The sequence below is a fragment of the Lepidochelys kempii genome, chromosome 5 (assembly GCF_965140265.1).
Source record: "Lepidochelys kempii isolate rLepKem1 chromosome 5, rLepKem1.hap2, whole genome shotgun sequence".
Lineage (NCBI taxonomy): Eukaryota > Metazoa > Chordata > Testudines > Cheloniidae > Lepidochelys > Lepidochelys kempii.
Genome location: NC_133260.1, coordinates 104,248,493 through 104,269,825, shown reverse-complemented (window position 1 = coordinate 104,269,825; position 21,333 = coordinate 104,248,493). Strand labels below are relative to the sequence as shown.

The window sequence follows — 21,333 nt, the reverse complement described above, 5'->3', positions numbered from 1 at the left end:
GTCCTGTACTCACAGCTGTTTTGAGAAGAGCAAAGGGATTATGCAGCAGGGAGTAAAAGCTCTTCCCAAACTAAGGTTTACCAAAATTATCAAAACAATTTCTAGATTCCAAAATTATAGGCACCTTAGAAATATTTTGTTAAACCATACATAAAACTTCTTGAGCAAAGAAAACTGAGAGGGAACCTGATAACAGTCTTTAAATATTTTATAAAGAGTACGGTGATTGTTCTCCATTTCCACCTAAAGTAGGACAAGAAATTTACTGCATTTGCAGCAAGGAAGATTTTGGTTAGATATTAGGAAAAACTTTCTAGCTACAAGGATAGTTAAGCAATGTAATAGGCTTCCAAGGGAGGTTGTGAAATCCCCATTACTGGAACAGATTAGACAAACACCCGTCAGGCCTGGTCTAGGTATACTTGGTCCTGCTTCATTTCAGAGGACTTGCCTAGATGACCTCTCAATCTCCCTTCCGGTCCTACATTTCTATGATTCTATAACTTATCCAACAGGCTGCCCTTTGGCTTTGGCTTGACTAGTATAAAATTTAATTCCCTGAGTGAACTTACTGAGAACCTAGGAACCATGATATGATGGGAACCTTTGAAATATTTTTCATGTATGTATGTTCTAGCATCAGAAAACCTATTTTTGAAAGTGAATGATTTTCAGTTACAGTGAAATGTGTGGCCACTTCACTCTTCCTTGGACAGATGAAAAGTAGCTTATAAAACAATCTGAACTAAGTTGGTGCTGTTTTCTTTTAGACAAAATACTATATTTGGCAGGCAGGAGACCCTGGTGTTGACTGGGGGGATCCCATATCCCAGCCCATCCACCTGAAACTACCCCAGCGACCCAGGGAGGTCGGAAATAGCCCCAGAAATGGACAGTGCTCCTGATAAAGCGATAATTCTGTTGAAGTAGGGCAAGTGCTCAGTGCATATCAAGGGATAATACCAGGGAGAAACCCTACAGGAAGTTACAAATGCACAGTCCCCAACAGTTATACCGTGTTCTTCTTTGGCCTGGGTTACACTGGGGCGGGGGGTTCGAACTAAGATATGCAACTTCAGCTACGCAAATAGCGTAGCTGAAGTCGAAGTATCTTAGTTCGACTTACCTAGCAGTCCTCACGGTGGCGAGCTGACCATGGCGGCTCCCCAGTCAACTCCGCTTACTCCTCCTGCCGAGGTGGAGTATTGACGTTGATTCGGAGATTGATTTATCATGTCTAGACAAGATGCCATAAATTGATCTCTGATAGATTGATCACTACCCGCTGATCCGGCGAGTAGTAAAGACGTAGCCTTTGAGTAGTGTCCCCATGGGTGCTTCCCTGTAGGTGTGTCTGCATCCCTGTGCTGCTGAACGGAGAACTTCGATTTTTAGCTTCCTTTGAAACCTCTTTTTTTCCTTTTCCTCATTCTACTTTTATTTGGCTGTTGCCTAAAAAAAAGAAGGAAGGAAGGATTTCATTCCTTTGTCAACCTCCGGTGCTGGGGGGGACGGGACACCCCCCTGGACAAGGGTATGCCCAGATCTCCAGGATTTAAGAAGAGCTGCACTTGGAGTGAGGCGATCCCAGTTGCGGACAAGTATTCCAAGTGCACCCGCTGCCTTGGCGAGGGCCACATCCAACAAAAGTGCTCCCTCTTCCAGCAGCTCCAGCCAAGATCCCGCAAAGACAGAGAGCTTTGCCAAAAAAATCATCTTTATGGAGGCAGTATTCTGACCCCAACTTTCCGGTGGGTATGAGTCTTCCCCTCAGCCTTCAACTTTGAAGAATAGTGGGTCAACGAAACAGACTGAGGACTCCTCCCACAAGTAAAAAAATAGAGTGGGAAGTCCCCTCAGTGAGCCCAGGAATAGCCGTAAGCGATCACCATCTAGCTCGGTATCCTCAGCACCGCTGGCACTGGGACCACAAGCTGGTACCCATGCCTCACAGCGATGGTCAGTATCCGGTGCCACTGATGGGCCCACAGACCCTTTGGCCATGGGCACTGAATCTTCAATGCTGAGAGGGCAAACACCCTCAGGAGACGCTCCCAGTACGCGAATCCACATTGGTACTGCCAGTGACAATAGCCCACTCAGCACCGTAGAGATTGGTACAAATGAGGTCTCCATCTTCCCCAGCACCACTACCACGACAATTGGCATCGGTGGAATTCCATCAGGCCAGTGACCTGGGCATGACGGAGACACCCAGTTCTCCACCCCTCAGTACCGAAATCATGGCACTGAGCCTTGGCTGGGCAAGGGGCATATCCCTGCAATCATGCCATGGCTCTCCACTGTCAAGTCAGGGGTCGGATAGTGAGCCTGAGGAGGTTTCACAGCACTCCTTCCAAGCTCCATATGGGACCCACTACTAAGAGGGTCCAGGAATGTACTAGCAGATGGTGGCACCACCACCATCTTGGTACAGCCATCCATGGGCACCTCCACCAGGTGCTATGCCACCGCAATAACCATACTGGGATCCTTGGGTAGCACACTGCTAGCCTGCCTCGTGAGCTTTAAGCATTGCCTGACAACTCTCCAGGCACGCTCCTTCAGCCACAGCATCGAGGGCCTCAGAGCCTCGGGAAACGGAGGAGCAAGAATGGGACACAGAGGAAGAGGTAACACCTAAAGCCATATCCTCCTCTGCCCCAAACAAGACAGGCATGCCCTTACCCCCATCCATGTCAGACAATTTTCATCTGTTCCAGGAGCTGGCAAAAAGAGTAGCAGATACCCTCCACATACTGGAGGAGATCAAAGACACACACCACCTCCTCAAAAATTACCCTCCCAATCAACGAGGGATCCGGCTACAACAGTGTGGCAAATCCTGGCATCGGTAGCCCCAACTTGCAAGCATGCAGACAAGAAATATTATGTTCTCGCCAATGAATCAGAATTCCTTTTCTCCCACCTGACACCCAATTCCTGGATGCTGTAAATTCTCAAGGCTCTCACAGCAAATACGATTACACGAATTACAATAAACAGAATGACTTTACTGGTAAGCGGCCGGAAGGGTGAGAATCCTTCAAGGCATCTTTTGGGAGGGTCAACTGGTGGCAAAAACATCACTCAGCCCTTGATGCCACTGACAGGGCAGCCAGATCCATCTCTCTGGCTGTGATGATGAGATGGGCATCATGGCTCCACTTATCAGGATTCCAGAAGGAGGTGCAGACCATGGTGGAAGACCTCCCCTTCGAGGGTGTGAGGCTCTTTGTTGAGAAGACAGATGCCTTCCTCCACACCTTGAAGGATTCTAGGGCCACCCTCAGGTCACTGGGAATCTATACACTGGAACAAAAGAGATTTTCAGCCTGCAATCCCAACACAGGCCTTATTTGTCCTAATTCCCATCACAGATCCATTTATGAGCCCCAAAGAAAAAGGGGAAAATTCCCAACACGTAAGCCGTTCATTCCACAATCTTCAACCCAGCCCCCGCCTCTAAGCACCACTTTTGATGGTCAGATTGAGACACCACAAGACCACTCCCCACTACTATCTATGACCATGCACCTATTTGGCCACCACTTGGCAGCATTCTGCAATGTCAGATAGATGGGTCCTAGAGATTGTCCAATCTGGGTACTCCATCCAGTTCACCTCTCTACCTCCTCCACAACACCCTTCCCCGTCCCTCTTCAGGAACCCTTCTCATGAGAGTTTACTGCAACAGGAGATAGACTGACTCCTGAAATTAAGCGCTATAGAACCAGTACCTCATCATCTATGAGGCAAGGGGTTCTATTCTTGTTACTTCCTAATACCCAAAAGAAAGGGAGGTTGGAGACCCATTCTGGACCTCAGAGCTCTCAACAAGTTCCTCAAAGCTCAGAAGTTCAAGATGATCATCTTATCAACAATCATTCAATGATTGGAACAGGGAGACTTGTTTTTGGCCCTCGACCTAAAGGCTGCCTACTTTCATATTTCAATACTACCGACTCACAGACGATTTCTCAGATTCACTCTGGGACACGACCATTACCAGTACAGGGCCCTCCTTCGGACTCTCATTGGTCCTGTCATAAACATACAGCTAAGGGTAGCATAAAATCCCTCCTGAGCAGCTGTACTGAATCTTTACCTGTAAGGGGTTAAGAAGCTCAAATAACGTGGTTGGCACCTGACCAAAAGGACCAATAAGGAAAGAAGATGCTTTCAAATCGGGGGCGGGGTTGTTTGTGCTCTCTTTGTTTGTTCCCTCTCCGGACAGAGGGCGAGACCAGGTAGGTAAAACATCTCCTGAAAGCATACCTTAAATGATTCATCTAAGATTACAAAAATTGTAAGTAAGGCAAGGAAATGCGTTAGATTATCTTTTGTTTTAGCTTGTGAATTTTCCCTATGCTAAGAGGTAATTTCATTCCTGTTTTGTAACTGGGAAGCAGAGTCAGAAGGGAATCCTCTGTGTTTTAAATCTTTTTATTTACCCTGTAAAGTTACCTTCCATCCTGATTTTGCAGGTGTGATTCTTTTACTTTTTTCTTTATAATAAAGTTCTTCTTTTAAGAACCTGATTGATTTTAGTGTCCTAAAGATAAAGGGTCTGGTCTGTATTTATATTAAAGGCAATTGGTTGGTATATTATTCTCAAGGCTCTCCAAGAAAGGGACTGAAGGAGCTTGGGGGATATTTTGGGGTGATAGGGCTCCAAGTGCCCCTTCCCTGAATTTTTGTCTAAATCACTTGGTGGTGGCAGCAATATCGTCCAAGGATAAGGAAGGGAATTTGTGCCTTGGGGAAGTTTTTAACCTAACCTGGTAGAAATAAGCTTAGCGGGTCTTTCATGAGGGTCCCCACATCTGTACCCCAGAGTTCAGAGTGGGGAGGGAACCCTGAGAGGCTCAGAGAGTATTTTCCAAAGTTCTCTCTGTGGTAGCCACTTACTTATGCTCACAAGCAATAATGATCTACCCGTACCTGGATGATTGGCTCAATCAGCCTCCTGGAGCAACTGGGCTCTGAGGAGACATCGACACCATGATACATTTGTTTACAGAACTGGGCCTCCAGATCAACTCCCAGAAATCAACCCTTATGCCAGTGCAATGGCTGGAATTCATAAGGGCCAACCTGGACACTGTATAGGCCAAAGCCTTCCTACCTCAACACAGGTTCCTATCCCTGGTCTCACTTAGAGACACAGCTCAGTGCAGTCCTCATGTACCAGCCAGACTCTGCCTCCAAGTGCTGGGGCATATGGTGGTGGGCACGGCTGTGATACCGCATGCCAGACGCCACATGCAATGCTTCCAACTATGGTTCAATTCAGTTTACAGACCATACAGAGACAGTCGGACAAACCCCTGTCACTACCTATCAGGATCAAAAACTCGGTGGAAGAACCCAGCCAATATATGCAAGGGATCCCCTTCTTGCAGACATCACCATCGTTGCTCCTTACCACTGACGTACTACTCATAGGATGGGGCATACATTTAAACGGCCTCATAACGCCAGGCAAATGATCACCTGAGGAGATCTCTCTACACATCAATCTCCTTGAACGGGGAGCAGTCAGGAATGCCTGCGGCCATTTCCTCCAGCTGATAGCAGGATCACATACAAAGATCCGAACAGACAACGTTGCCTGCATGTACCACATCAACTGACAGGAAGGGGCCAGGTCACTTTTCCTATGTATGGAAGCAATGAGGCTATGGAACTGGTGCATCTTTCACAACGTCACCTTGTCTGTGGCTTACGTCCCGGGCACTCAATATTGTACAAGCTCAGTTGCAAATTCCCGCACACTGGCGGTGAGTGAAGCTTCCCCTTGGGGACCCTAGCTCCCTGACCTGCTTCTTCGGGCTAAGGCCAGACCCCTGCTTACTGCTCTCAGCACCCCCATGGTTGCTGAGAGCTCATTTGGGACCCTGGTGAGGCAGGGGTTGAGAGCTCAGCTGCGGTCAGGGTCAAGCTCTCAGCGTTGGCTCGGAGCACGGTGGAGCTCTCTCTACCCTGGCTGGAGCTCTGAGCCTGGAGCCCCTCCCCTGTTCTGCTCCTTCCCCCACGGCCCTGCCCTTGTTCCACCCCCACTCTGCCTCTTCCCCTACAAGGCTCACTCCCCTGGCTGCAGCCCTCAGACCAGAAAAGCTCTGGGGCTGTGGCGTGGAGCGAGAGGGGGGAGATTTTTCCAGGGGACTCCAAACCTGTCACTGCCCCCCCTCCACCCCACCCCACGGTGTGAAGTTTGGGGAGGCTTAGCCTCCCCCAGCCTCCATTTTGTGCCGCCTATTTTCACATATGATCATGAGAGGGAAATGCACCCGCCAATAGTCCACGACTTGTTCACATGATGGTGAACATTGTTCACAGACTTGTTTGCCACTTACCAGAACAAGAAGTATCAATTCTACTGCTCCAGAGCGGGGATGGGACAGTACTCTGTTGGTGATGCTCTTCTTCTCCCCTGGGACAAGGACCTTCTTTGCATCTTTCCCCCATTTCCTCTATTGCTGAAGGTCCTGCTAAAAATAAAAAAGTACAGAGCTCACGATTGCTCCTATTTGGCCGAGACAGACCTGGTACCCTTACCTGACACAGCTTACGACATACACCCTGATCTCCCTTCCAACCAATCCGCATCTCCTCTTGCAAGTCAAAAGGTGTACCCTACATCCCAACTTGGGGATTCTCTACCTCAAAGCATGGTTCCAGCACCTAGAAAGTTCATACTCAAGGGAATTACAAAAGGTTCTATTACACAGTCGAAGGTCCTCCACATGACTTAGTTTCTGCAGAAATGATCCAGGTTTCAGATTTGGTTCACGTCCCAATAAATCGCTCCAGTATCAGCATCTTCCACATATTTGGGAATATGCTCTGACCCTTAAAAAATTGAGGTTACCCCTAAGCTCTCTCAGGGTCCATCTAGCAGCTATCACAACGTTTCACCAACCCATAGAGGGGTACTCAGTACTATCACATCAAACCACTAAAAGGTTACTTAAGGGTATAATAAACATCCTCCCACAACCTCGACGTCCTACCCCCTTGTGGCACCTAAACCTGGTTCTGAAAGGGCTGACTAGGCCCCCTCCTTTGAACCCATGGCCACCTGTTCATTAACCTATCAATGAAAACGGCCTCCCTGATAGCAATTACCTCAGCAAGAAGAATAGGGGCGATAGCAGCTTTGATGGTGCATCCCCACTACACAGTATTCTTTCCAAACAAGAAGAAAAGGAGTACTTGTGGCACCTTAGAGACTAACCAATTTATCTGAGCATAAGCTTTCGTGAGCTACAGCTCACTTCATCAGATGCTGTAGCTCACGAAAGCTGATGCTCAGATAAATTGGTTAGTCTCTAAGGTGCCACAAGTACTCCTTTTCTTTTTGCGAATACAGACTAACACGGCTGTTACTCTGAAACCTTTCCAAACAAGGTTACTCTCAGGCCGCATCCAAAATTTATCCCTAAAGTAGCCTCCCCTTTCCACATGAATCAGTCAATCCACCTTCCAATCTTCTATCCCAAGCCTCACCAAGATAACAGGGAAACTATGTTACACACCTTAGATGTTAGGAGAGCCCTAGCATTTTACCTTGATAGGAAAAGAGCCTTTAGGAAGTCACCTAGACTTTTCCTCTCTATGGTGGAAAGATCCAAGGTCTCAGCAATATGAGTCCAAAGACACTAAGTGGGTCTCAAATTGCATCATGCAGTGCTACCAAATTCAGAACATGACCCCTCCAGATTCCATCTGTACACATTCCACAAGATCAATCTCCTCATCTGTCACCTTCTTTAAGGATGTCCCTATCTCAGAGATCTACAGAGCAGCAACATGGGCATCAGCCCACACCTTCGCAGAACATTACGCAACCACTGGGGCCTCTGCCTCTGATGCCATTTTCGGTTCCAAAGTACTGTCATCTGTAACTGACCCGATTCCAAAGCCCCAGCTGTCCAGGAGGGGTACTGCTCAGGTGTCACCTATCCCGGAGCACCCATAGGGACATTACTTGAAGAAGAAGAAAAAATTACTCACCTTGTACAGTAACAATGGTTCTTCGAGATGTGTGTCCCTATGGGTGCTCCACAACCCTCCCTCCTCCCCTCTATTTCAGAGTTCTTGTTTATGACTCTGTGGTGGAGAAGGAACTGAGGACAGTTAGGTCATGCGCGCTGGCTAGCCTCATGATGCAGCATGAGGCGAGATAGCAAATGTGTGGGCCCAACAAACAGTACTTCCAAAATTCTCTGATCAGCTGTACAGGGACGCAGACACACCTACAGTGAAACACCCATAGGGACACACATCTCTAAGAACCATCATTACTGCACAAGGTGAGTAACTTCTTCGCACAGCCTAAATGTATAGATTAATGCTTTCTGGACCAATTAATAGTTCCAATAACCCCTGTCCAACCTTTCTGTTCCCTGTGGAGTAAGAACTAACCATTTACTGCAGTCACTGATGCTGTGTGTGCTGCAAAGTAATAGCGGGTTGGGTTCTGATTCCTTTTGGCTGAACCATCATCCTCATTGCTGCTGGGTTGGTCTTCACCTGCCACTTGAGTCCACCTGTTCTCTGGATCAAACCCCTCCACTGCAGCTCCCAGCTCAGTCCAGCTGATATCTTGGCACACAAATCAAACTCCCTATGCTGTGGCAGTGTCTTCTCTACCCATTCCCCCAAGGACATCTGACTGACCCAGACCTAGTATCACCCAGGTGATCCTCCCACCCCACCCCCCGCTAATCTCTCCTGTTGATAGTGGAGTGACAACCATCCCCTTCAATAAAACTCAAATCACTGGCAATTGAACCCCACGTTGGTGAGATCATATAACCTTGACAGCAGCAGGTAACCTAACATCATATACTCCTGGGGGAATACTGCATCAAAAAATTAAAAATTCTGCGCACAACATTTTAAAATTCTGCACATTTTATTTGTCAAAAATAACACTACATAATCACTCCAGTTTCAATTATTTTGGTAATTTATTTCAAAATACCTGTCAGCAAGTATGTCTGTAACAATACAGACACACACAAAAATACCCCCAGGAGTAGAGAGTTAAAGAAACCCAGTTCTGCTTCGCTGCCCCTCCTGCCCCCAGAGCCTAGATGGGGGGGCAGACACCCACAACCCCTCTCCCCCAGAGCCCAGTCAAAGGGCCCTGCCTTGCGCAGACACCTGCACCCCTTCCACCCAAGCCTCAGCTTCAGGACACCCAGCCCAGACACCCACCCCCCTACTCCTCAGGGCCCACGGATCCAGAGGGAGAAACAGCCTGATGCTCAGTACCAGGCTTGTGTGGCATTTCCTGCGCACTGCCACCTCCTTCCCTCAGGGCGTGTGGGGAACCGCAGCTGCCAGAAACCCTGTAGCTCCCTCCCCCTCCCCCTGACAGTGTCTTCTATGTGCTCTGCTGGGTCCAGCGGCCCCTAGTGGCAGCCAGTAGCACTTCAGCCCATTTCTGTGGGGGGGGGGGGGGGGAAAGGAAATTCTGTGCAAAAACCCATTAATTTTTGCAAAATTCTGCATTGTGCAGTGGCGCAGAATTCCCCCAGAAGTAATCATAGTGTATTAGACTTTCAAAATCCCCAGTCATGTCCTCAAATTAGTATCGGGTTGTCAAACATGAAATCCTTGTTCCTTTGACAGAGTCACAAAATGACTTACCTTTTTAGCTTGACTTCAACATAGACATTCCTCGTTCCTCATGGAGTTTCTCAGAATCAAATCAAATGCTTTTACAAGCACACTTGTAATTGTAGCTAACCTTCAGATTGCTGATTCAAAAAATGGTGACTATTCAGTATGTTCAAAGAGGAGTGCTTCAGTAGCTACTAGAACTGGGAGTACATGTAAACCTAATCCTCTATTACTGATGGTCCTGCTAAAAATAAAAAAGTACAGAGCTCACGATTGCTCCTATTTGGCCGAGACAGACCTGGTACCCTTACCTGACACAGCTTAAGACATACATCTTGATCTCCCTTCCAACCAATCCACATCTCCTCTTGCAAGACAAGTGACAAAATAACCCTCCAGACTTTCCTTGTGTTTTTGGATAGAACATGGAATGGAGAAAAGAACCCAACCCACAGGAAGGGAGGGCCGTATTGTAAAATAGCTAAAGAAGGCTGACCTGACCAACTGCAATAACTGGAGAGGAATCAGATTACTCTTAATGCGTGGGAAAATCATGTGCAACATCATCTTGGAATGTATGAAGAAACAAATAGACTTGCAACACAGAGAGAAACAAGCAGGATTTAGACCGCGGATATAATTTGCAGACCATATTGTTGTTCTCAGGCCCATTATAGAACAAAGTGTGAAGCACAAAATTGTTCGAGAATGCAACAAGTGGAAAATTAAAGTTAGCATCCTGAGCAGAGATGGGTGCTGATGCTTTGACAGCAAACAAGAGAGGATGGGCTGGGGGTGAGACAGGCCTTGACAGTGACCAGCAGCAGCTCTGTTTGATGAGCTAGTAAAGGGGGAAGCTCGTGGAGGGATATAAAGCGACAATGATCGATGCAGCAGCATGCTGAGGCGAGACGAGCAGGCTAAGGCTGCATTTGCCAAAGCCAGAGCAGAGGGCATTGCAGTGGCTGAGCTGCAAAATGATGACAGCAGTATTCTCATCTTGCCCGTAGCGTGCAAACACCACCACTTCAGCAAGGGGTAGCTCTGGTGCACCTGTCTCCAGCAGCACCCTGGCTGATGCCAAGCTGCTCTACCCTGAGGTTAAGGCCAGCCCCACTTTCCCTGGCAAGTGCCATCACAGTGCGCCGTCTTCAGATTGCGCACGCGCACTGATTTACCCACCCATGGGTAATGCCCCCAGACTGCGCATGTGCCTTAGATTCGCACTCCGTCCCACAATAAGTCGCTGTCTAATGACGGCATCTCAGCTGGCATCCAAAACAACCAGCGCACTGTTTCGCAGCCGCCGCTGCTATTACGCATGCGTGTTGGAGGGACTGGGGGGGCTCCTCTCTTTCTCTCGCCCCTTCCCAACCTGCCCGGGGGGCCGAGCCGATGCCCTCCGCGGCCATTAACTGACAGCGCCGCCGGCGCCAGCCGCCGCCCGCAGCCATGTCCTTCCGCGGGTAGAGGGGAGGGGGACGGGACACCCGGCCGGTCCCCGCCGCTCCGTGAGCCGCTCCCGGAGCGCAGACACGGGCCCCACAGGCAGCTGCAGGCGGAGACAGGGCTCCGCTCCGGCCGCCGCCGCGCACCCAGGCCCCGCAGCCTGGCCGAGGCGCCGTGCGACTCGCGGCTGAGGAGAGGGGGCCCCGGCCGGGCTTGGCTGCGGAGTCTGGGCCGGGCACGGAGAGCGGCCGCTTCCCCAGCTCCCGTGGGAGGTGACACAGCCTGGGAGCGGGGCAGCAGCCTCTGCCGGGCCCAGGGGAGAGCTGGGCCGGCTCGGCTCGGCTCTCTCGCCGGGCCAAGGTAGGGGCAGCCCGGCCAGACCCGAGCGGCTGCTGGCGGGGGCGGTTTCCCCTTCCCGCTTAGCTGGCTGGGGGAAGACAGAGCCGCGACAGAGGGAGGCCGATACGGGCAGAAGACATGCCCGGATATGTGCCATAGCCTCCGTGTTACCCGGGAGAGGGGAGGCCACGGACCCTTTGGCGGGCGACGGAACCAGGCACAAAGAGCAAAAGCGGCTGCCTCGGCGCTTACGAGGGCGGGCGGAGACCCCGGCAGGGAGGGAGGCTGGCGCGGGTACAGACCGCGGCAACTTCTCGGTGAACTGTGAATGGGAGACAGCCGGAAGCAGGCAGCACCTTCCCTCCGGCTGGCACCGAGGGCGGACGGGCCCCCAAGGCATAGGGCCGGACTGAGCGGTGTGGCTGTGCACAGGTGAGCCTGCCTTCCCGCCCGGCCGCTGAGTGACTGGCCTGAGGGGGCTCTGACTGAGGCTGAGGAGCCCGGTCCCAGGCTCGGTCGCCGGCGGGTAGCAGCGGAACCCGGGCCCAGCGTGTGTGGGGTGCATGAGCCTGGCGCGGCCGGAGGGGGACATGGAGTCTCCGGCCGCCGGAGATGCTTCAGAGGCTGCAGCTCCAGTCGGCGACCCGCCACAGGAGAACGAGCAGCAGCCAGAGGAGGAGAATGCGGGGGACAACAGCCCTCGCTACCGCTGGCAGCAGAACCTGAGCCCGGAGCTCCAGCAGGGTTACCGGATCCTGTGTGATTTTTTGCTGGAGAAGCACCGGCCACTGACGGCTCCTTTTCTGAAGCCCCAGGGAGACCAGGCAGCGGTCGCGGAGGAAGGAGGAACCGCCTCCCTGGCAGGTAGCAGCGACAGCGACTCCTTTCCACAGCAAGCGTCCGGGATGTGGCTGCTGAAGATGGAAGAGAGATTTTCCAATGGGCAGTACACTGCGATCACGGATTTCGTCGCCGATTTTCGACTAATGCTTGAGACGTGTTACCGGTTGCACGGAGTGGATCACTGGCTCTCCAAACAGGCCCAGAAGCTGGAGATGATGCTAGAACAGAAGCTGGCGTTGCTGTCCCGGTAAGTATAGCAAACACTTGTCTGTCTTCCTGAGACACCAAAGAGATTCTGACAGGTGCCAATTATGTGGGTATGGGGTACGCTCCTGTGTGGGAGCCTTATAGGGTTTGAGGACTAACTCCTGGCAAAAGTCACTTTCTGCCTCACTTTCCTTAAATTGTTTGTTTGTTTTTTGTGACCCAAATATGTAATGAAAACCACATGCACACTAGGGCTCAACTCTTTGTGCTTAGGAAACTTGTTTCTGAAGGAGGGGTTAAGCCCAAGCCTCTCACCTTTAATGACAGCTAAAAAATGTATTTGTTTATTTTAGTATTGCCTTCAAGCTACTTCCTCTTGGATATTTGATACTGGTAGAACCAAGAAAGGGTGCACAGCCACTGGAGAAACTCCTTGTGAAAGGAGAGCTTTACTGCTAGAGGTAGATGATGCATCTTTTAATTTTGTTTGGCACTTAGGATGCAGTAATAAGCATTCTAATGTTATTTTACTTACAGATATCACTAAAGATCCATAAACCTTCAATGTTAGGCACTACTACGATCTACAGAACCCCTGCCTGGCTGCTGTCTAATGTGATAGGCACCTAAATTCACTCAGTGCCTACGTTTCTGCTATAAAAATTCCATGCGTGGTGCGTGCAAAAACTTTGGGGGAGGCTGGGCCCGCCCCTTCAGCCCAAGGCCTCTCCACCCTCCCTGCTCCTTCTGCTCCCACCAGAACCCCGAACCCCTCCCTGCTCCTTGTGCCCGCCGGCCTTGCTTCCCCAGCCATGCTACCCCAGCTTTTGCCTGCCCCACTTGAGTGCCGCTAACCCCTGAGCACCAGGTGCTGCAACCCCAGTGCCTCCAGGACCCAACCCCAGGGTGTTGCAGCCCCGGGGTGTCATGGCCCCACTGCTGGGTGGCCCAAGCACCCCCAATCCTGGGCACTGCGGTCCCAGCGCTCCCAGTCCCAGTGCCCCCAGCTCCCCGAAGCACAGGGTGGGCAGCCGCAGAGCCTCCAGCCCTTCTGGGGTCCAGGGCCCCAGCCCTGGAGAGCCGGGTTCCGTAGACCAGTGCTGGGTGGCGTGAGCGCCAGGCAGCACGGCTCCAGCACCTGGGGGCCCCCCAGTACAAGCCGCAGGCCCAACACGCTTCCTGGAAGAGGATCAGCTTTCCTGGGCTGGGGTCAAGGGTGAAGTGGCAAGCAGGAGGGCGCCTGGGGGTGGAGCCAAAATTGGGGGTGGGAGAAGTGGTGGTGTTCACTTCATATCTTTTATCCCAGTGATTAGAGCTCTCACCTGGTTCAGTTCCTGATGGGACTGTGATGGAGAAAGGATTGGAACAGGGATCTGCCACCTCTCAGGAGAGTGCCTCAGCCACTGGACAGTAGGATAGTCTGATGTGAATCCCCCTTAGTCTTTCCTGTTGAAGCTGTTCTACTTTAGATAGTAATTGGAGCAGGGGGAATGGAGCCTGTGTCTTCTACCTTCTGGGTGGATGCCCTTTTCACCGGGTTAGAGTCATTCTCACTCTTTCTCTGTCCCAGTGACTCTTAAGTATTTATACGCAGTGGAACATCTTCAGCAGAAGAGATTGAGTACCCTCTCCGTGGCGTCTCCTGTTGGCTAGTTTAGGCACACTCTGCCTAGCATGTTGACTTTTGTGATCTCATTCTTAGGTGCTATCTTTCCTTATGCATTTTATAGGGAGACTAGGGTGCAACTAAATCAGGTTTTGTGGCTCCCATTGTTGTTCCACGGATTTTTTTCTAGGCACCTAAAAGTTAGGTGCTGCAATACCTAAGTCCCTTTGTGGATCTGGGCCAAAGAATAGAACCAAAATAAAAACTTTGCATTAGACCTCACTTCAGGGGTGCTGGAATGGATGGTGCCATAGCCCCTGCACTTTTTACTGGATGTAAGGGCAAGCGATGGGGATGGGGTGGAGAGGAGTGAATGAAGGGGTAGGGTCTTCGGGGGGGGGCAAAGGGGTGGGGTGGGCTCTTGGGGGGATGGGAGGGAAGAGGTGGTGTGAGGGTGGGGCCACCATTCGGGTGCCTCTGGTCCCCCCACTTTCAGGGTGCTTCCACCGCTCCTGCCTCACTTCATTTGGTCCATAAATTTTGTGGTTGGTGCCACAAAAGCAGAGGAAGATTCAGTACCTACTCCGAAGTCTCTAATCTAAGGAGGAGAAACAGACACAATGATATCGATAACCATATAGATCCTTAGCAGATTTCTTTTTAATATTGATAGGCATATATATCCCTAGTAGCATCTTTCTTTAGTCAAGACAACTGAAGAAAGTGATTTAATTTAATAATAATTTTTCATCCTCTTCATTTCACATTCTCAGAAGTTTCTTTTATCAGCAAAAGTAGAGTTTAGGCTAGACTTCTTAATCTGTATCTGAAACTGGTGTGCAGGTCAGACAGTGAAAGATGAATCAGTCCTTAGTGGGAATATCTATGGGTGTCTCCTGCAATACAAGTATTAATTCAGATAGGTGCAAGTGGATAGCTCCTGGTGACTGTGTGTGTGGACTAGCTTCAGATTTATTGATGGTTTAGAATAATAATGGTTTGTAAATAAATCATTACTTGGGTGTAACATACTTTGTACCTTCTGCAGGCTGAGGTCATTGGACATCAGGGACTTCTTGCATCCCTCTGTTGTAACACAAAAGGTCCCTGTGTGCCATCCTCCCATTGGCGTCTTTCAGGAACTTTCCCCTCATCTTTTCCCTTATGCCTGGAACTCTGTGCACCTCCCATTCCCTCAAATCAATGTCTCTGTATAGGTTCCCATTCATGAGGCTTCTTGTGCTCCCTATTCTCCCCTCACTCCATACAAAGGTCCCCAGTTTCCTCTTCACCAGGGGTTCTGTATGACTCCCATTCCCTCTTCCTGCTATTTCAGGGGCCCATGTTCTCCCATGCAAAGGGGCTGAGTACACGGTCACATCCCACCTTCCCCTATCATTATTATTTGTCTAGGAGATAAGTCATTCAAGGTTAAACTGTATTGGGATGCTGGGCATAGATGAAATATAGGTATTGTTGTGCTGGAAGGCATTAGTGCCATCAACCATTTGTTTGATCAATAGGCAATTGCAGAGATGAATCCTCTATTTTCACTCTTGCAGTTTTCTGATTTTCCAGGGTTCTGGCCACTGATGCCTAAAACTGATTAGATGTGGCATTGAGGTGGATAGACAAACAGAGATATGCCATCCAGTTGAGTATATGGCCTTCGAAGCTTGGCCCGTTAACCAAATCAGATTACACAGTTATACCTTTACAAATGGCTTTATAATTGTGACAGGGATTCCCAGGGCACAATCTGGAACTGTGGGACCGCTGTGCCTCCTTAGCTCTCTAGCCTGGCTTGTCTCTCACAAAGCTATGCCAGTGACAAGAAGAAACACCCCTCCAAGCGCTGTAATCACTCAGCCATTAGCATTTGGAGCCACACACCTAGCTAAATTGTATGAATGTTCCTTGAAACACTTATGAATCATACAGAAAGAGGCACCAGCCAATCACCTCAGCCTTGCACCCCAGAAATATACCGTCTTACACTGCTCAAGACTCCCATGGACAGTGCAAGCTCATTAATAAGATTGCCACTTCTTTAGAGGAAAGTGGACCTGCCCCAGCCTTTGTAATCTGAGCTGAGATTCCCCAAGCACTTCAACCAAAACCACACTGTTTTAGGTAAAATATAAAACAGATCTATTAACTACAGAAAGACTGATTTTTAAGTGATTATAAGTAGCAGGCATAGAGATCAAAGTTGGTTATCTTAGAAATTCAGTCTAAATTTTAACTTCAACAGACTAAGCAAAATTTGAATCAAACAGTCTCTCACCCTGGTAGAAGTTACAGGCAGTTTACACTTCTCAATACTCATACTGAACTCCCTTCCAGCCTGGGACCAATCTTCCTATTTCAAAGTCATTGTCTTCCAGACGATCTTTCAGGTGTTGAGATTTGGGGTTGGGGGAGAGAAGAGGCCAAGTGATGTCATTGTATCTCTTTTATACTTCCTTCCAGCTGCTAGAAAGATCCTTGCCCTGACCTGGGAGAGTGCCCATTGCATATGTGTCCTCTCTGAGAAGTCTCTGGGATCGTGGATTCTTCGTGATGGGCCATTAACCCCAGTCTGGCCAGTGATGGTTTCTCCTTTGTCCCTATGAAGGGCCAGCTGTGGGCATCTCCCAACCTCATAAAGTATTTCAGTAATACATACAGCAATACTTCATAACTTAACATACAATGATAGTACATACAATTCAACAGGATATTAAGATTCAACAGATCAAGACTTTTAAAATGATATCTCACAAGGCATGCATTGTACAAAACATATATTAGTTAAAGGACACTGTGAATATGGGCATTCCAGGATGCTAATTTGAGGTACAGAGTGTCACAATAATGGAATGATAACAAGTGAGTTTTATCATGAGGGATGTTATACTTCTCTATTTTGAAAAAACAGGTAGTGTTAGTACTAAGAGTAATCACATTAGCTTCAAATTAGGCCATCTGAGTTGTTATGATGATGACTGAACCTCAAGAAAGCGGAATCTGGGTAATAAGTGAAGACTTGGACGTTAGTAATTTCTCAGAGGGACCTAATTCTATAATTGTTATAAAAGTATAGCTGCAACATCTAGTTAAATTCATATTCTAAACTGCTGATGAAAAAATAGGAACCCAGTTAATCCAAAATGGCAAATATAGCAGAAAATGGCAGAAGACTCTAAAAGAGCTATATAGAAACTTTTCTAGTGCTGAGTCCTGGATTTCTCACCTGCTGCAATGGACTGTGAGCATCTCTAGAACAGGAATTGAAGAATGCCTTTAGATTACTACATCTAGCCTGAGTGATGTGTACACGAGAATGGTGTGAGAATAGGATCTGAGGTTTACAAGAAGATGAAGTAATAAAAAAGCCCATTGAGGGTGTTCTCACCAATATAATCGGATGTTTTGTCTGGGTGGTGAAAGATGCCAACTTCTAATGTATTGTACTCTTTAAAAGTAGCACAGGTATGAACAGACACTAAGTTGAATCTTTGTATTAAATATTTCAGGACTGAACTGCAGGGATATGTACAGGATTTTTGTAGTCAGCTTGGTTGGGATTCATAAAATAGCATGTAGAAAGAAATGGTTGGAGGAAGGTGGTCAACTTCAGGGACAATGATTTACTCCAGAAACCTTTTTGCTTTTTAACTGGTGTATTTCAGGCCTTGGCTTGAGAACTTGGTTGCACCAGTGCCATTAGTGGGATTGGGGCTTAGTTGCTTGTGATTATCTGAAGCAGCTCCCCTTAGACAACACAGGAGACTGGTTTTGGGGTGCACTGTGTCTAGCTCTCTGCAGTTAGAAGGCTTTTCCAGTCAGATATGGGACATCTGAAAAGAGAAAAATGATTTCATATCTGTGAAGAAATGAGGTGACTCTGTAACAGAAGTTTTCTAAGTGTGGGGCACAACATACTAGCCCCCATGACTATCGGTGACCCCTTGGCCATCTGTTTCTTATAAACAAGCGGGTACTCATGGAACACTAATCTTGGAAGAGTGGTTCAGCAAAAAATGTTTTGGGAACCTTTGGTATATAAGGTTGCATTTTAGAATCAAATTCTCTATAGATCTAAAAGATACGCTGAAAACCACTTCCTAAACAAACTGACACAGTGAATTTGTTGACCTTGAATTCTGTTTCTGAATATAAGTGAATACTGGCAATCACTCAGTAACTGGCTAAATGAGGTACCATACTGTTTAATATCCTTAAGAGTTAGGGGCTGATGAAAATGTGTATAATTTTAAAGCTTCAGCTGAACTTGATGAAATACAAAACATTTAAAATCAACACAAAAGCCCCCTGTCCCCAAAAAGTCAGGTAAAAGTGAGAAGAAACTGGTCATAAAATATTAGAAAACTGCACAGCTGCAAAAGATATTTGAATGGAACACAAAAGAAGGTAAAAGAAGAAAATTCATATTGCTTTAATATGAAAATTTTCATAACAGTTGCAACCAAGGAGGAAAAAAATTGTCAGTACTATCACGCTAACAAGGATTTTTGTTGAGATTTGTGGCATAAAAAGCAGGTATCATTCTTTAGCAATAAATGGTAAAATGAAGGCTGCCTACTAGTTGTCTGGCATGTGAATATACAGATAAACAGGTGGTGAAGATCTTGTGCAGTAAAGGTTTTTTAACCTAAACACACAATGTGTTATAAAAATATTCTTTGGGTATGAAAGCATGACTTTTGATTAAAGAACAAACTTTTTATAAGGGTAGTGGGCAGTAATCCAATCCCCAACTTGAATTATACACACATCTCTGCATTTAAAGATGTTAAAAATCTAATAACTAGTTCTTTCTTCTGGTACTGCATTGGCTGTGAAATATATACAAATGGTAGGTGCTGGATTGCTTTTCTGCTAAGCACTCTAACTCCTGTGCAAGGTGGAGTATCAGAGATTACCTTGTGTTAATCACCTGTGCACTCATCTCATTGCTAGGCAGCCTAGTTGCTACCTAATTCTGTTCCTTCCTTTCACCACTCTAGATCACACTGTAATTAGAGTTAGTGTACATGGGGACACTCCAGAAAGTTAAGATGAAGTAACTAAAGTTTTGAAGCTAATGTGCTTTAGCTTAACTTCAGTTTTGATTAAGTCATCATAGCTTCTCACGTAGACAAGCTCTTAGGCCACGTCTATGTGAGGATGTTATATCCAATTAATTTGTTTGCTGTAAGTGAAGCTATTTAATTCCATTGAATTGAAGTGTGTTCACACCACTGTGTTATTCCAGATTAAGGTACTTTCCTTGCTAATCATTGTGTCCATGCAGCTCTGCTTGTTTGAATTAATCTCAGTATTCTGGATAGACATCCCATGGTGCAGCACAGCCTTCATTTTACCATTTATTGTTAAACAATGATACCTGTTTTTTATGCCACAAAATGTACATGGGTTTTCTCATGGTACATTGTGTGGTGAAACTACAGGAGTTCTGGCAAGGTTGGGGTAGGGAGCAAATTAACAAATGCCGATGATTCCTTTGTTGCTCACAATGTTTACCCTGTAGTAAGTAGAGCTAATCTTTCTTCTCTTTTTATGCCAGTTTATTGGGTTGGTGGTTCATTCCTTTTGTGTTGAGTAATTTAGGGGACTACTCTAAATATGGTTAGAATTGGACTCAGCTTTATCTCCTGTATATATGTATTTCATAATCGTGGGCTCTTCACCAAGGATAGTCTTGTCCCAAATTTCCTGAGCTCAGATTTGGATTCCAGCAGCCAAAGGATTATCACTGAGGATAAGAAGTGGGGTGGGGGTTGCAGAGCAAGTGGCAACCATTCTGATAAATTATTTTTGTTACAGCAGTGCCTGGAACAGTGGTCTTCAACCTTTTTAAGCCCAAGATCACTTTTTGAATTTAAGGGCAACCGAGGATCTACCCCGCCCCTTCCCCCAAAGTCTCACCCCACTCGTTTCTCCCTGCCTCTCTCCCTCACTCGCTCTCTCCCACCGTCACTCACTTTCACCAGGCTGGGGTACGGGGTTGGGGTTCAGGAGGGGGGGTGGGCTCTGGGCTGGGGCTAAGGGGTTCACAGTGCGGGAGGTGGCTCTGGGGCAGGGGATTGGGGTGCAGGAGGGGGTGAGGGGTGCAAGCTCTGGGAGGGAGTTTGGGTGCAGGAGGCCGCTCTGGGCTGGGGCAGAGTGTTCGGGTGCAGGAGGGAGTACAGGGTGCTGGCTCTGGGAGGGGGGTCAGGGCTGAGGCAGAGTGTTGGGGTGAAGGAGGGGGTATGGGGTGTTGGCTCCAGGAGGAGGCTCGGGGCTGGTTTGGGGTGCTGGCTCCGGGAGGGGGCTCAGGGCACGGGGTTGGGGTGTGGCCTCCTACCTAGCAGCATTTACCTCCCTCGGCTCCCGTTTGGCAGCGCAGTGTGGCTGCCACTAAGGCAGGCTCCCTGCTTACCTTGGCCCCATGCCCCTCCCAGAAAGGGCCAACGCTCCCTGTAGGGGAGGGGGTGGGTGGCACATGGCTCCATGCGATTCCCCTCTCTGCAAGCACTGCCCCCGCAGATCCCATTGGCCACCGCTCCCCATTCCCAACCAATGGGAGCTGTGGGGGCAGTGCTTACAAGCAGGAACAGCATGTGGAGGAAGACCCCTAGGGCCGTAGTGGCCACTTCTGGGAGCGGCGTGGGGCCGGGGCAGGCAGGGAGCCTGTCTCAGCGGCAGCCCTGCTTGGAGATCATCCAGGATCGACCAGTTGATCACAATCAACCAGTTGGTGACCACTGGCCTAGAATGTACTAGGTTTTGTACAGACCTATAGGAAGACAAGCTCCCTGCCCTGCAGAGCTTACATCCTAAAAAAGAGATCACAGTCTAAAAAGTAAAATTAGGGCATTTAAAATGAGAATCAAGGGCATGAAATGGACCTGAAATGCATTTGGGAACCAATGCAGACTGTGAAGCATTGTGTGATGATCATTGCATCAGCCAGCGCTACCCTGTTGTTGCCTGCTGCATGCTAATCCAGTTTGTTTGCAGGTGGGCCTTAACAACATCCTCCGAGTAAATTGCAGTATTGTCTATCAATGACCAATATATGGATCTTTTTATTATGCTCACAGTGGAGAGGAACAAGTAAATGTAGTGTACAAGTACAGGTGGGAATGTTCCGTTCTTGACACTTCCCAGGATTACACTTTTAATTGCGTCCTGTTCGGGCCGGGATAGTGGGGAGACATTGCTTTAACTTGGGTGTTATATAAATACCTATATTTTGCTTCTTG

At 48.3% G+C, this 21,333-nt stretch overlaps 1 protein-coding gene and 1 long non-coding RNA gene across 4 annotated transcripts in view; one reads left to right on the top strand and one right to left on the bottom strand.

Annotated features, from left to right (window-relative positions):
- Positions 1-3,023: 3,023 nt before the first annotated feature.
- Positions 3,024-10,286, bottom strand: LOC140912101 (uncharacterized). The gene is made up of 3 exons (XR_012159225.1): positions 9,664-10,286; positions 6,360-6,494; positions 3,024-3,312 (listed from the first exon to the last, which is right to left on the bottom strand). It is a non-coding gene; the product is annotated as an uncharacterized lncRNA (long non-coding RNA).
- Positions 10,287-10,948: 662 nt separating this feature from the next.
- The window catches only part of BRD10 (bromodomain containing 10), a 108,591-nt gene continuing 98,206 nt past the window's right edge, over positions 10,949-21,333 (top strand). The window contains exons 1-2 of one of the 3 annotated variants that reach the window (XM_073345283.1): positions 12,429-12,514; positions 12,828-12,935. Coding sequence is in view for 2 of the 3 variants with exons in the window: in XM_073345281.1 (XP_073201382.1) it covers positions 11,988-12,514 (527 nt within the window). In the remaining variant the exon portion in view is untranslated. Of the gene's footprint in view, positions 12,515-12,827; positions 12,936-21,333 lie in introns of all 3 variants that reach the window. The other 2 variants (XM_073345281.1, XM_073345280.1) reach the window with 2 other exon arrangements.